The sequence below is a fragment of the Pantherophis guttatus genome, chromosome 2 (genome assembly GCF_059756535.1).
Source record: "Pantherophis guttatus breed Tessera chromosome 2, ASM5975653v1, whole genome shotgun sequence".
NCBI classification, from domain to species: Eukaryota; Metazoa; Chordata; class Lepidosauria; order Squamata; family Colubridae; genus Pantherophis; species Pantherophis guttatus.
In genome coordinates this window covers 189,727,354-189,742,854 of record NC_142064.1, presented here as the reverse complement: position 1 = coordinate 189,742,854, position 15,501 = coordinate 189,727,354, and the positions used below count along the sequence as shown (strand labels likewise).

At 39.8% G+C, this 15,501-nt stretch overlaps 1 protein-coding gene across 2 annotated transcripts; it reads right to left on the bottom strand.

Moving 5' to 3' along the window:
- Positions 1–304: 304 nt before the first annotated feature.
- IRF1 (interferon regulatory factor 1) lies at positions 305–13,900 on the bottom strand. 2 transcript variants are annotated; one of them, XM_034404573.3, is made up of 10 exons: positions 13,726–13,900; positions 8,886–8,979; positions 8,077–8,176; positions 6,392–6,568; positions 6,040–6,080; positions 4,510–4,633; positions 3,885–4,004; positions 2,902–2,924; positions 2,273–2,441; positions 305–1,204 (listed from the first exon to the last, which is right to left on the bottom strand). In XM_034404573.3, exons 2-10 carry the CDS (start codon positions 8,970–8,972, stop codon positions 1,113–1,115), a joined length of 933 nt encoding a protein of 310 aa, XP_034260464.1. In that variant the 5' UTR covers positions 8,973–8,979; positions 13,726–13,900; the 3' UTR covers positions 305–1,112. The 2 variants fall into 2 exon arrangements, with proteins under 2 accessions (XP_034260464.1, XP_034260469.1); XM_034404578.3 differs by having other exon boundaries at positions 13,679–13,807.
- Positions 13,901–15,501: the final 1,601 nt, after the last annotated feature.

Genomic DNA, 15,501 nt, shown 5'->3' with positions numbered 1-15,501 from the left:
TTTAATCTTAGGGTAACTAAACCTGAATAAACCTTTCTTGAGATTTCTTTAGCTGAAAATGATTTTATTTGTAAATAACATTCTTCAGAAGTTCAAGGCAGTATAAAAGGCATAATGGGTAAATAACATACCCTATTGTTTTGAGATAAAATGAGTATTCCTTTTCACTGAAGAAAATGTCTTTCTTTTCTTTATTTTAGCAGCACTAAAGTCTTGTATATAGAAACTCTAGTCGAGCTAAGAAAATATTTTCCTAATTTCTTTGTTAGCAACAGGTAATAAAAAAGAAAATCGAACACATATCTATATATAATCTTTTATTAAAGACAACTGTAATTTATATACAACAAGATATGTACAAGGAAAAGAATATACAAGAATTTAAGCTGCAGCCTAGCACTCTGACAGTTTGCCAAATCCTTTTATCTTCTGGTTTAGTATATCTAACCCTATTATGCATTTTTTGCACTCTTCACAATACCTATTCAGTTGACATCTTGAAAAGCACAGTGCAAATAATCCATACATTCACCTGTCAACTTCAAAGCATATTTTAACTGGAGAAAATAATGCTGTAGTAATAAATCCAAAGTAACCAGTGGAATGTGTTATAAATAAAATTCTGAAGAAATATGGAATAAACAACTATCTGTTTTTCACAGTTTAACATGCTAAGATAGCGCTCCAGACTAAAGGCCAAGATAAATTTGAAGGGAAAAAATATAACCAAGAAATATCTGGTTGGGCATCACTAATCTTCTAGAGAGTAATTTTAAGTTTATACTCTGGATGGGCTTAAAATATATAACAATTTACCAACAATGAAAAGCTTCTGTTTCCCCACCCCCTCCATGTTTGAAATTATTTATACTCTAATTCTACTAATGGATGAACAGAGTGAAAGAAGCAGCAAACAAGCCTTAATTGGCTCATAAAGTAGTTAGGCATAAATGTACAGTTTTATCACAAAAATATTCCTACACACGTATACTGTACACACATTGCTTGGACTTTTTCATTCTAAATATGTAGACTGTCAACAAACTGATCAATTTGTCGAGTCTACAAACAGCATTCAAAATAAAACAGTACAAGCCTAGTGATAAAAAGGTTTAAATGCCACAGGATATACGGGGTACATAGTGTGTTCGAATGTCCAACAAAGTGCATTCTGCATTGGGTTTCAACTCATGTGGAATTACTTCTGTGGGAAAAAAGAGAGAAATCAAGATTTAGAATGTGGTTTCACTAGAAAATAGTGAGTATTAAAATAGTAGAATTTCTGAGAATCTATCACAAGTTCAATGAAACTGCCAAAAATCATATCTTCCCTCCCCCAACAGAGCTCTCGTTAAATTGGAAGAGGTGGACAGAGGTCTAAAACGAAGTATGGGTAGAAGTTCTTAGCCCATACAGTATAATCACAATTTCAACCAGCACTACTTCCATGAAATGCAATACATGTCGCTTCCAGAACCCTTGTTATTAATAGAGTAGTATGACAATAGACAATGTATGACTCTATAATGCTGGCCTAAAGATATTAGCAAGTAGAACAATCAGAGTGAAGGGCCTATAAAGTTAGTCCTCTACTTACAACCATTCATTTAATTACCATTGAAAGTTACAAGGGCAATGAAAAAAGAGTGAGTTATGAGCAGTTCTCACACTTGTGACCATTACAGCCTCCCCACAATCACATGATCAAAATTCAATTGTTGGGCAATCAAGCATGTATTTATAATGGTTGCAGCCATTCTGGAGTCTTGGAGCTATCATTTGCAAGGAAAATCAATGGGAAGGGGTAAATAGGTCATAAAATGGAACATGACTCATTTGCACATTGTTTTGCTTGTTATCAGCAGAAATTTTGGGCTCAATTGTGGTCGTAAGTCAGGGGTGAAATCCAGCAGGTTCTGACAGGTTCTGGAGAACCAGTAGAGGAAATTTTGAGTAGTTCGGAGAACTGGCAAATACCACCTTTGGCTGGCCCCAGTGGGGTGGGAATGGAGATTTTGCAGTATCCTTCCCCTGGAGTGGGGTGGGAATGGAGATTTTGCAGTATCTTTCCCCTGCCACACCCACCAAGCCATTCCACGCTCATTAAGCCACCCCCACAGAACTGGTAGTTAAAAAATTTGGATTTCACCACTGTCATAAGTCGAAGACTATCTGCATGTGACAAAGATTTGTTTTTCAGTAATACTCTAATGAGATAAAGAGAGCCATTATACATTTCTATAATCCGAAGATATAGGTGAAATGTTTATACCTAGCTTTGGTATCTCAAAGGTTGTATCTTGCTCTTGCAAAGTAAAGTCAAGGGAGAGATTCTGCATTCCAGATTCATTTAACAGGAACCCTTTTCCAATTCCAGCTTCATTTAACAGGAACCCTTTTCCACCAATGCTGCTTTGTTGCCACTCAGAGCCGTTAAAGAGCTGCCAGAGGGGAAAGATAAAAGAGATCAACAATCTGAACTGTTTTCTAGTTCAATTCAAAAATACTGTTATTTCCTTTCCAAGATGCAGATTACAGAACAAAGACTGCAGCCGCATTCTTAGGTTACATGGATTCTTGCGATCTAATGTGGTTCAGAAGCAAAGCAAGACATCCTAAACCAGGGATGTCAAACTCGCGTCGTCACAGCGTTGTCGCATGATGTAATGGGATTTTTTAATCCCCTTCACTAAACCAGTTGTGGGCATGGCCAACACATGACACATCCGGCCTACGGGCCAGATGACAGCCCTGCCCTAAAGTATCCCTTCTCAACCAAGACAAATGGGAACTCTTGTACACATTGCATGCCCGCCCACCCCTTTGAATACTGCCTTTAAACTTCATGTTTTGTCCCAATGCCAAAATTATTTACAAAGTTATTTAAAAAGAGAGTCTTACATCAAACAGTGGAATATCCTCCTCTTCATCAGTTATTGTGAGGTTATACGAAGCCATCAGGTAAAGGAAGGGGAAGAGAAAAGAAAAGAAACATACCCAATGAATCTCAAGAATTCTTGTTTACTAAATGTTTATTTTCCAGTTTTCTATTATCAACAATAACACCTGTCTAGTCAATCATAAAATTAAAATAAAGCATTGGATAATTTATGCTCATACAAGTAATGCCAGTGGCTTAATATCTAGAATTATTTTACTGTAGAAGGCAGGTTGTAATTAAGTATTTATAAGCTCTATATTTCAACAGGAGAGATTTAGATACATATTTCCATTCTCTTAATAAAATTAATGAGATTTACATGGGCTTAACTTTCACTGAGTCAAGCCTGTAGTAAACTAAATAAAAAAAAAACACTTTTAAATCATTACATCACTCTCATAAAACCTATTTCTAACCATGACTGCATCCAATATGCGACTACATAGGAAGCTTTGACTTTTTAAAACGAAGGTAGAGAGTAGGCAGACAATCTAAACATCCTTCCTTATTCTGAATCTCAGCTCCAAGGAGCTGAAAATTGTATTTTTAAATTTTATTTTAGTGTATGGCACATGTTAGCCAGGGATCACTGAAGTGGCTGGCTGCCTCTATGAAAGGGTTTTTTTTCGGGCAGAGTTATCTTGCCTGTGGGATGCCTGAATGCCAGTAGGCAATCAGGGGAGGCTCTTTTCCTGTCCCTATGCAGTTTATTCGCTCACAGGAATCGAGTCGCTGAGCTGCCGACCTCAGTGGAGCAAAGGTTGAGTGTCTTACCACGTGAACCACTGCGCCCCCCTAATAATCTAACCTAATAATCTAATAGATTATGGGAGCTGAATGTCCAATCTATGTGGGCAGTTGACCTAAACCCTGCCATTCTCTTGGTTCTGTTCCTCAATCCATTTATGATCAATCAACTGGTTCTGAACAATTAAATACTAACCTTCAGAAGAAGAATAGGAGGGTGAAACCTGAAGTCTGTATATGTTGTTTGTACTGTCAGGGGTCTGAATTTCCAGTGGGCAATTTCTCCAGGGATTACTGTTCATGTCACATGAAAGATCTAAAAAATGTCCATTGAAAGTATGTGATTTATAATGCGAGAGATATTTTTTCCCTAAGATTGTTCTACAAACTAAAGAAGCCATTTTGTTTCACACAAACAAACAAAATGATTGACAGCACCCCTCCCCCCACTCGGCCAGGATGAACAAAACACGAGATGCTATGCCCAGACAAATAACTGATATTGCAGCTTAAGCCGATGATCACAACATCACACAAATGCTAATTCAATATCTGAGTTCCCAAAACATACTCAGCCACAAACCTAATCAACCCCATTTCAACCGGTCATATAAATCCAGCCTTTTGATTTTCTTTAGTTTTGAGAAGTTCTCCAATAGTTTGTTGGGAATTTATCAGTGTAGAATAAACAAAGAAAAAAAAATGTCTTAATTCCTTAACATCCCTGACAGCTTATCTTTTCATTACTCAAGCAAGCTGAAAAATGGCAGGCCTGGCTTTTCCTTGTGAGACCCACACAACTGATTAAAATTGTTTCTTACCAAATGTGCTCCCCACTTCCATGTCCTCTGCTACATAGCCAGGAAGCACATAGCCACTGTGGTCATCAGGCAACTGAATGCTGTTTGTTGCTTCGACTGTCTCTTCCTTAATATCCTCCACTGACTGCAAAAGATGAAGGACAAAATGTCAACTTTATGTCTTTTAAGGCAGCGGCCCCCAACCTTTTGGGCACCAGGGACCAGTTCTGTGGAGTAAGGTTTTTCCACAGACCGGAGGGGGCATGGTTTTGCATGCTGCCTGCATCCTACGGATGGGGCTTCTCTTGTTTGCGTGGGCCAGTTTATGACATGCAGTGGTCCACGGAACAGGGGTTGGGGACCCATTTTAAGGTCAAGATGTGTGAATGTATTTATTTTGTTGTAATCAGTATTATTGGGAAGTATTTCTGCACAGTTTTCAGCAGAAGTAAATTGTTGCAGCTTTTCTTTTCTTGCTTTTAAGAATCATTTTCCTGCAATAAAATGGCCTTTAGATGGCAATTGTCTATAGCTAAGGTATATGAGCGGGGCAGTTGAGCAAGCTGGGAGCCCAACAGATTTTTATTTTGAAAGATTCAACACTGGCAATAATTAGGCAGAAGGAATGGAAGGCTTTTTTTTTTAAGAATTAGATAACTGATAAAAAGTGATCAAGAAACTAAAAATATGTTGAGTCCCAAAATGCTTCTCTACTGGTAGTCCTCAACTTACGACCAAAATTGAGCCCAAAATTTCCGTTGCTGAGCAAGACAGTTGTTCAATGACTTTTACAACCTTTCTTGCCACAGTTGATAAGTGCTTCACTGCAGTTGTTAATTTAGTAATGTGGTTGTTAAGTGCATTTTGCTTCCCCGTTGACTTTGCTTATCAGAAAGTCATAAAAAGAGACCACATAACCCCAGGAAGCTGCAACCACCATAAATACATGCCAAGATGCCAAGTGTCTGAATTTTGATCCCATGACCCCAGAGATACTCCAACCATTTTAAGTGTGAAAAATAGTGATAAATCACTTTTTTTCAGCACCATTGGAACTTTGAAAGGTCACTAAATGAATGGTTGTAAATCGAGAACTACATGCATTTCCTTCAACAGGAATGATTTCTGCCAGCAGCCATCTTCTTGTACCTTCCACTAACTTATTCTCAGTAGGAAGATTTTCAATGGATGAAGAGACAGGAAACACCCCCTCTGTATGAAGGGCTGGACAGTGGCATCTTCGGGAGAAGAGCAGGGCTCAGATCTACAAGATGGCAGGCAAAATTTCTATCATGGTTGGGCCAGTCACCCTGTAGATTTTGACTTCTGCCCTGCAAATACCCATGAATCTGTGCTTTTTAATATTTCACATGCATGTTTTACTTAAGCTATTGAAGAAAAGACATATGTTGTATGTATGGTTTTACATAGTTTATATGTTTTTTTATGGTATGTTTCATGATTTTTATAGTTCTGGATATTATTGTTGTGGCCAGCTAACCGGAGTTGTGTTTTTCAGTGAGTAGCTATACAAATCTTTTAAACACATACCTTTCTTGGGCTCTTGCTTTTTGGAGACCTTGACTTTTTTTCTGTTTGAAATAAACAAAACAAAAACACAGGCTTAGAATAAACATATTTTAAGAGAGAGTGGGTGATAGACAATGCAACTGACAGACATTTTTGGTATTATCCATCTTATAATATTTTCTTCTCCAAGTTTGCAATAGTGCAATTCTGTTTGCCCCAAAGCCATAGCCATTCTTGGAAATTTTTCCTTATGGATTTCAATTGTTGCCATAAAACTGACAACCTGGCTGCCTAGTGTATGTAACACTGGAACCAAATTTTATATTACAAGTATTGGGAATAATACCCATCCTTTGTAAGTTTTGAGCAATACCTTTTTTCTCTGATTTTACTGGGAGTTCCACTATCTTATAGACTCGAACAGCACTGGGTCCTTTGCTAATGCTTTGATCCTTCACTTCTTGAATGTCAGGCAAGGAATTCATGGCACAACGGAAATTTGCCTTCCACGTTTTTGGATCAGGTTCTACATCACCTTCTTTGTATCTCCCTGTAAAAAGACAGATGGCATAAATCTAGGTGTGCAAAAAATAAAAAGAAAAGCCACATCCAGCCAGAGGGATCCTGGTATGTTACTCTAAGGTCCTGAGAGGAACCCACTGTCACTTCTGTGTGCTTGACATTGACTCTTTTTAGTCTGTGCAGTTCAGTGTAATTCAGACATATAAATGTACTGTTGATAACAAACCTTAGTTATTGAAGGTATCAACTCAATAACCCTCTGGAACGATTTGCCCCCGGAGATACGGAGGATATCAGATCTCCGGGCTTTTCGCCGTGCCCTAAAAACTTTTCTCTTCCATCAAGCAGGGCTGGCGTGAAACCCCCCCCCCTGTTTTTGAGATATTAGATTTTTAATTGTTTAATGAGTTTTAGTCGTAAGGTTCTTAATTTTTGGCCAAAGGGTACAATTCTTTTAAATTTTTAAATTTTGTATTGGATGTTTTTTACTTGGCTGTGCACTGCCCTGAGTCCACCAGGAGAAGGGCGGTATACAAATTTAAATAAAATAAAATAAACTGAACTCAGAAGTTAGATATCACCAAGTGAGCTCACTGATTCCAATGGGCCCAATCCACATATGACTAGATGACAAATATGACTAACTATATGTAACTATTCCTATGAACAACTTCTTACTTATAGAAAGGCTCAAAAGGCAGTTGTAATATTATCACCATCACCTTTCTGTAACAAGATACATATTAAGGGAGACTGAGGAACACTTCACAATGAACCATCGATTGCTCACTATAAAGAGAGATTTTGTCAACATGCCAATGTAGTATTGAGTAGCAAACCCAGACATCCACTCCATAGTACAGTAACATACTATACCTAGATACATACAGAGAATGACCAGCCCATCCTTATCTCCTGAGGTGATAAGACTTGGAAAAAGATTTCTATTTTTCTCTCATCAGCCATTCATGTAGATTGGTTGTCAAAACTCTTAGGAAGTTTATAACTCTGACATGGAAATACTGTACAATAGCACAAACTCATGGGCTTCTGCGTGCTACAAATATGCACAAGTCAGAAGCTGAACATATTATCAACTAGTTCCAGGATAAATACACAGTCCTTTGAGGGGGGGGGAGGGCCTTTCCAGTTGTTTTTAACTAGTAAGTGCTGGGGTTTTACTTGCTTCAAAAACTATTTAGAGGAATTGTTTTGGAATGTCCAGGAGCAAGATCTGTTTGTCAGAATTTCATGCAAGCTTTAAAAATGTTGCATGTTTTAAGAAGGCACTTGCCTTTGTGCTCTGTTGCATTCTGAAACCTGAACCTTTTACAGCGTGCAATTCCCTATTAGTATACTGACCACAGATACTCAAGAAGAAACCACAAACTCTTTGCCTAAAGAGGCAGGGCAAGGAAAAGGGATCCCTTTGGCTAGTGTTAATATGATGATTCCTCCTTCAAATACAGTAACCGTTTGATTCTCTAGAAAATCTCTAGAAACGTTTCACTATCACCAGGACAAAACAGCACATACCAGTATGAACGGCCCAATTTTTGAACAGGCAGGCATCTTTTTCCAGTTCCCACCCATGCTTAGCTGCATGTTTCCAAGGGATCTGGAACATTTTATCTTTCTGTAATTGAAAAAAAAAATACAATTCTGAATAAGCATCACTGAATTGCACAGAGAAAACAAAATCAAGAAACCGGTAGAAAGCTGAAAATGAAAAACCCCTGACCTGTGAATTAATCAAGCAGTAGACAAGCGTACATTTCTGATGATTTATTTGATTTAGCATTTGTCTTGTCTACTGTATATAGCCTCCAATTCAATAGCATAGCATTTCATAACCAGGTGTTGTATAAAACAAAATAAACAAAGACATATTGATTTCTTTCCCTACAGTTTACTATAACATATGCAAATATTCTGGATGTAATCTTAGCCACAGAGAAATGAGCCTATTAGCTCTACCTGAATCTCTTACATATCTCAACTATTTGGCATTTTAAAAAGCTATAAAAGCGCAATAACATATTATCAAGTTAGTTGTAGAGTTCAGACTGACATTAAAATTAATGTTAAACATAACATCAAATGCATTAAAGATTTATTTAATTTGCATTCTCAATTTCTTTTCAATATTTTTGCTCCTTTGATCTTGGCATTTTTTTCCTCTGGTAGTTATTCTTAAGCAACAAATCATTGTATTGAAGCCTCACTACTTTCCTCACTACAATGTTTCTATATTTTCTATAATAACCTTGTTTTAAACTTGAAGCAAGAAAAGTACACAAAACTAGCCTTTTAAAAGAGAGTGCATGAATGAAAGTTTTCTATACCTTATTGAGCCAATAAAGCCCAGGAATTTTATTTGAATTAATCTGCAATTCCAGCCAAGGTCTCATGCGCATCCTTGTTTGTGGCATTCTGGCTCTAAAAGAAAAAGTCAGGAACTGTAAGCACAAAACAAAATCTCTCACTTCTAGAAATATCATGGAGACCAGTGGCTAATATTGTAACGGACAATGTGCTTTCCCCAAAATCTATTTCCCCTAATTTCCTTATAAAGAAACCAGCTTTTTTATGTATATAACACCATCTATATGTGCAGTGCTTCACAAAATACAAGATACTAGAAAAATTAGTATCATCACATCATGAGTATTACACTGTTATGTTACTTTTAAATCGATAATGTGAAAAGTCGATCTAGTTAGCAGTCAAGATGGTGGCCTAGAAGCCAGGAAACTGAATTCTACTCCCACCTTAGGTGTGATAGCCATCTGGGTGACTTTTGGCCAGTCACTCTCTCTTAGTTCAACCAACTTCACAGGATTGTTGTGGAGAAAAAAGGAAGTAGGAGTCTAGCTAAATTCCCCTCAAGTTATGTATAATTCACACCATGCAACCTTGGAGTGGTTGTTGCCTTGAGGGCATTTTCTCTGCCTTTTATCTTTTACTTTGCTTTTATTTCTCATTCTATTTTAATTGTAACTTTTTACATGGTTTTATGATTTTTAATCTGTAAACTGCCCAGAGTCACTTATATAATAAGATGAGATAATGGGATATATTAATGGGATTTAAATATAAATTAGATATAACTCTTTTTTTTTTTTTTTTGCTTTAATTTATATGCCGCCCTTCTCCGGAGACTCAGGGCGGTTTACAATGCGTTAAGCAATAGCCTTCATACTTTTGTATATTTATACAACGTCATCTTATTGCCCCCACAATCTGGGTCCTCATTTCACCTACCTTTGAAAGGATGGAAGGCTGAGTCAACCTTGAGCCTGGTGAGATTTGAACTTGCAGTAATTGCAAGCAGCAGCAACTCTAATAATAGTAATAAAACATCTGCCTATCCCAGGTTTTTGATAAGGACTCAATTTAAATAAAAATGCCAAATCTAGTCTAAGCATCTTGCTGACTGTGTTACCACCCATAATAAGTCAGTTGACAAATGCTTTGAAGCCACTTACAGCCTATTTAGAATTCAATACAGGTGAGAAAAGACTGCTCCCAAATTACTTATGTTAGGTCAAAGTAAACCCGGAATTCTATCCCAGGCTTCCTATTTATTCTCCCACTGAAGTATCTGTGTGTCCAGACCCACACTGGGCAGCCAAGAGCATCTTCCAAAACAGCCATTTGAGTCTGGGAAAAGATGTTGCTGCTTTGATGATTTGTAAGCAGGTGTTTCTTCTGCTATGTTCTGAAACACCTCCTTCAATGCCTTTGCATAGATCTGGTCTCTATTTTTCCTCTCTCAGCATAGGATGCAAGACGGCCATTGTCCATGCAGAAAATGGCACCATGTGTTTCTGCTCCTCTGCTGCAGAACCTAACATATATTTGATCAAAATAGCAGGAAGGGCTGGATGAAGATATCAGAAATGCATCAAGAACCATATTAGCACTGGTGGCATGTATACATATACCAACATATGTGGGGGAGAGCTCTCGGAGAAGAGCTTTGAGTCATCAAACAATGGCTCAGGATTATTGTATTTTCCAGGTGCACACAGTAAATTCTTCCCAATGTCCCAAACTCCATTATGTGTTCTGTTCCTTCCCTCAAACTACTATTACTGAAAACAGGAAACTGAAAATCTATTTTCTTGAATAACCCCATCAAAGCAGCAGGGAGGGTTAGGGGAGATAATCTCCCACCTGATCATTCCCGTGTTTTGTTTTACCCCTTAAACTTTGATATAATACAGTTCTTTTCTTGAAGTATCACTTCTTAAGAATGCTACAAATTTAACTGACTGTTGGGAGCTGCAGCCAGTAACCAGTTATCAAATGTTTACAGCTTAGATGAAAACTAAAGTGGAAATATTTCTTCAGGGAACACATGTTTAATTTTCAGCCAGACCAAATTGTAACACAAACTATTCCTACAGGTATTTTTAAAATAAAAAGATACAAAAGAAAGCAATTTTCATCTTCAAAGGTAAAGTGGAACCGGCTTTTCTCTATCTTGCCCTCCCCCCATTTCCAAACAGCTTTAACAAAACTTTTACAAATGAGCTTTTTTTTCATCATGGGTGCATTGGTAGGCTTTCTAGGGTGCAATAAATTGCAGAGAATCAGCTCATCGAATATCCTGATAAGGCCTCATATATATTTAAGAATGCAGGCACCCAATTCCCTCCAGAAACTGTTGCCCAGTCTCCAGTGAGTCTCCCCAGCTCCAATCCAGCTCCTTATGGTATCGTGGTTGAGGAAGGAAGGAAGGAAGGAAGGGGCTGCAGGGTAACTGCACTGCTTGCTTGTAGGTATCCACAGAAGTTTTCTTTTTTTTTTTTGTCAGAATAAATAACAAAAATGCACCAGAAGTTCCACTCATCTATAAAAAGGATAAGGCTTAGATTGCCACACCTCAGTCCAGCTTTTATCACATTGCCCTCCCACATCCAGCTCCCAATACAGCTGGATCCATTACCTCCTAATATTCAGTTTTGACAACTCTTTTTAAGTTTAATATGTCTAGCAAGTGAACTTTCCCTGAAATGCCTGACAGATGCAGAGTGCCCTTTACACATGGTAATAAGAATCAGAACTGAAAATGTTCCTTACACTTAGGGGAATTTTTATAAAACTGCATGAGATCCTGCACTGGGAATGTTGTCATTTGGCACACAAGCAAACACAAGGCTTGATGATTTCCTGTTTGCAAGATTTGGATTGGGGCCAGGTGGTTTCAAACTGCACAACTTCATTCAGGGAGAAGCACAATTAATTCAACTTTAATAAAAAGGATCTCATCTTTTATTGTTTAAATCCTTAACAAGAACATTTATGAGGAAAAAGGTCAAGATTATCTACTGCTTTCTAGAGGTTTACAATTACCCTTTTGAATGTCTATGTTCCAACTACCGATTATAGTAGGGATATATGACCAGTGGTGGTGCAGTAGTTAAGAGTGCAGTACTACAGGCTACTAATGCTGACTGCCGGCTGCCAGCCCAAGGTTGACTCAGCCTTCCATCCTTCTATAGTGGGTAAAATTGTTGGGGGCAATATGCTGACTCTGTAAACCACTTAGAGAGGCACTAAAGCACTGTGAAGCGATATATAAGTCTAAGTGCTATTGCTATTGATATAGCATGGACTTGCAAAAGTCCCTACCTCAAGCCAATTCAAGCTTGTAATTCAGCTCTGGCTGGTGTTTGATTCCTTCTTGCAAAGCATATTCCTGCATGTGACACTGATCTCCAAGGCTCCTGTGCAAAGGGCATTCCGAAGGGTGAACCAAAGGAATTTTGCAGTTTCATGCACTTGTTACAGGAGCAAAACTATGCACTGCATGCATTTGCTGTAGGATGCTTATGGAGACACCTGCAAATCATACATTTACTTCCATGGAAAAACTTCAGTGCTGAATTCAATGGGGGTTTATCAGTAAAGTCTGAATGGTCAAATAGAAATGTTTACATTCAAAGCATGATCCTTCCTTGCCAGGTGTGCTATGATTCTCCTGTTCCACCAGTTTGTCTCACATGTATTCATCCCTGCAAAGGTTTCAAGAGAACAACCTAATGGATTATCTCTACTCTTCTATCCAGCCTTTTCCAAAACCCTTTCCAAGATTCTGGTTTGCTTTAACATTTATTCTCCTGCTGGAACTTCTGGACTGCACTCAAGGATACCCGGAGCTAACAATTGGCCCGTCTCTCCTCACTCCGCCCCCTTCTTTTCTCTCCTCTCCCCAAGCTCTACTTCCTGGTCCAAACAACAAAAGAAGCAGCACCACCCATTACTGGAAATCATGGTCACACAATTCTGTTTGGCAAAACTCGGATACAAACAAGAGTCAACCAAGCCACTAACTTTTTGCAACTTTGCAAATAAAATTATTACTGTTGCAAGTTTAGAAACCGTACAACACACGCGCTTTTCTCACTTCGCAAGAGTTCCCCTACTGAGTAGCCGGAGCGCCGAGACTGCATCTTGCGCTAATTCTACTGAAGCCGCTGTGCGCGCGCGCTTCTGCAAGCACCTGACTCCTCGCTTACAAGCGGCGGGGACACATTTTATATATATAAATATATAAATATATCATTTTTTTAATAAAGAACTGAAAGCGACGAAAATACTGAATGACTCCTTCCTCCTCCTATTTTCCCCGGAACAACCACCCTGTGAGGTGGGTTGAGCGGAGACAGACTGGCTGCTCCAAAGTCACCCAAACGGATTTTTCTGCCTGTGGCGGGGCTAGAAGTCACCGCATCCACCCTCTCACCCCGTGTACTTTGAGAACATTTCCGCCCATTTTAACGCGCTTTATTACGGGGGAGTCTCTCAGCTCCGGAGTAGATCCCAACTGGTCAGGAAGTTTTTTAGAGAGAAATTCTTACTGCTAACGGCTTCGGATGCCCCCAGACTAGATTTCTCCCCGTCTAAATGGAGCTTAAGCGGGAAGGGAACCTGCAGATCATCGCAGCGCTAAAATAAATAATTAAGTAAACTCCGGTGGATCTACTTGAACCTCCGATCCTAGCCTTGATGGTCTTTAAGATCGCTCCTGCCACCCCACCCGCCTCATTCCTCATCCCGCTCCGGTGGATGAAAGTTATTCAGGTGAGTGCTGCCCAGTCTAACTTGCACCGAACTGCGCGGTGCTTGCCTCGGTTTAGGCGGGATGCCGCCAGCAGCTGCTGGACCACGACCCACCTTGCAGGACTTGATCGAGGATCACACCCTTCGGAAACACCCGAGCGACCGACAACGTCTTCCCGTGCAGGAGCCAGCTCCGCTCAGTTCAAGAGACTCTTCGCTTCTGCAGGCGGCTGTCCAGGGGGAGCCTGTATTATTCTACAGGTCACCGGGAATCCCCCTGTCGGAGAGTGGGGGGGAGACACAAACGCGCCCGGCTTAGCCAATCAGCGCCCTGAAGGGCTTCCGCCGCGGCCAATCAGCGCTTCAGGCAGGCCGCTGTTTAGAGGAGCCTGATTTCTGAGAAATCAGGCTATTGAAAACTAGCGGCGGGAGGGGAAGTCCGGCTTCTCTTCCCCGCCCCTTTCTCAAACTTTGGCGGCGTGTTGGTTACATTGCACGAAGGAAGAAAACACTTGATTCTTATTTTGGAATGCAAGAAGCCGGGGCACGTGGACCGGTCCCAGGGCTCCGGAAATCTTTTCCTGCCAGCCCAACACCCACGCACACGTAACCATCCGAACTGCCCCTGCCTGTTGTAACGGCCTGCGATCCAGCCTGCCTTGAAATCGAGGGGTTGAATCGTGCTCACATGAGGGTGACCTCCTCGTTATTTTCGAGCTGTGGGTCTGAGCTAACCCACACCCCATCCAGGAGGGTGAACAGTTGGAGAGGATCACAGCTGTTCCTTAAATTTAAAACATACGGTATTCATAAATGTTTGGAACCAAGTTTTCGGGGTCAAAGTCCACCGAGTGTCTGATAAATCCTAAAATTTATAGCTTCAAAACTATGAAAACAAAGTGGCATATTTACTTATTCCCAGACCTTGAGCTAAACGAAGTTATTCATTTTATTTGGGGAGGCCCTCATAAATTATTATTTTTCATTTTAATGGACCTCCAGCATAATAACCCAATGCCAGAGCTGAACTATAGCCTGGGACACAGCTGAAACATCTGAAGCTGCCCTAAGAATGTTTCATGCCTCCATTCCAAAACCACCCCCACCCCTAGATATGCCAGAATACAAAATCCATAATCTCTACTCAAGAGCTCATGGGTTGTATCCCAACAGTTTTGTCCTTCCTGTATGTAAAAGAATACGGATAGATTCTCTTCTTAATAAAATGTGCATGGGTTCTCTTCTTTGTTTTCTGTATATGGCTGCCTTGTCTTGAGAAAAGATAGCCATATACAGAAAACTAAGAAGCCCCCTCCCCAAATACAACAACCTTTTTCCTAAACATGGACAAGGTTTTATTTAGGGTCAAGTCAGTTTGGCTCAGGAGTGGATCACCAGTGCTGCAAGCAGAACAGCCTTTCCCTTTGCTGGTTGCCTTTAAGGAGAGACTGGAATATTCTCCAAAGCCAATGACACTTTTATCTGGATTCCTGCAAGAAATCAAGGATTGGACTCCATCTAAAGAACCTCTCTCAACTCTAGCATTTTATGAAATAGATTTATTTCTGCAAGGGTATGGAACTAGCTTAGCTTTGGCTCTGGGGTGCCCTTAGTGGAGCATTGTTTGGAGGTTCAGCAGGGTTCAATGGAACGGGAAGGATATGGCAGACAGCATTGGCAAGGAGGAAAAGGAAAAACACTAGGTTAAAAAAACTGGGGGGGCAGAAGTATATGTAGTTAGCAGAGCGGGAGGAGGGAGAACCAGGCTAGGAGGATCCAGTTCTCCAATCAAAACCTTCAGGATCCAGTCAGTCCACAAGTTTTTCCTAACAAGTTCCAAGAAGAAATCTTAGAGAGTGACACACACACACATCACACATTCTAAGAGCC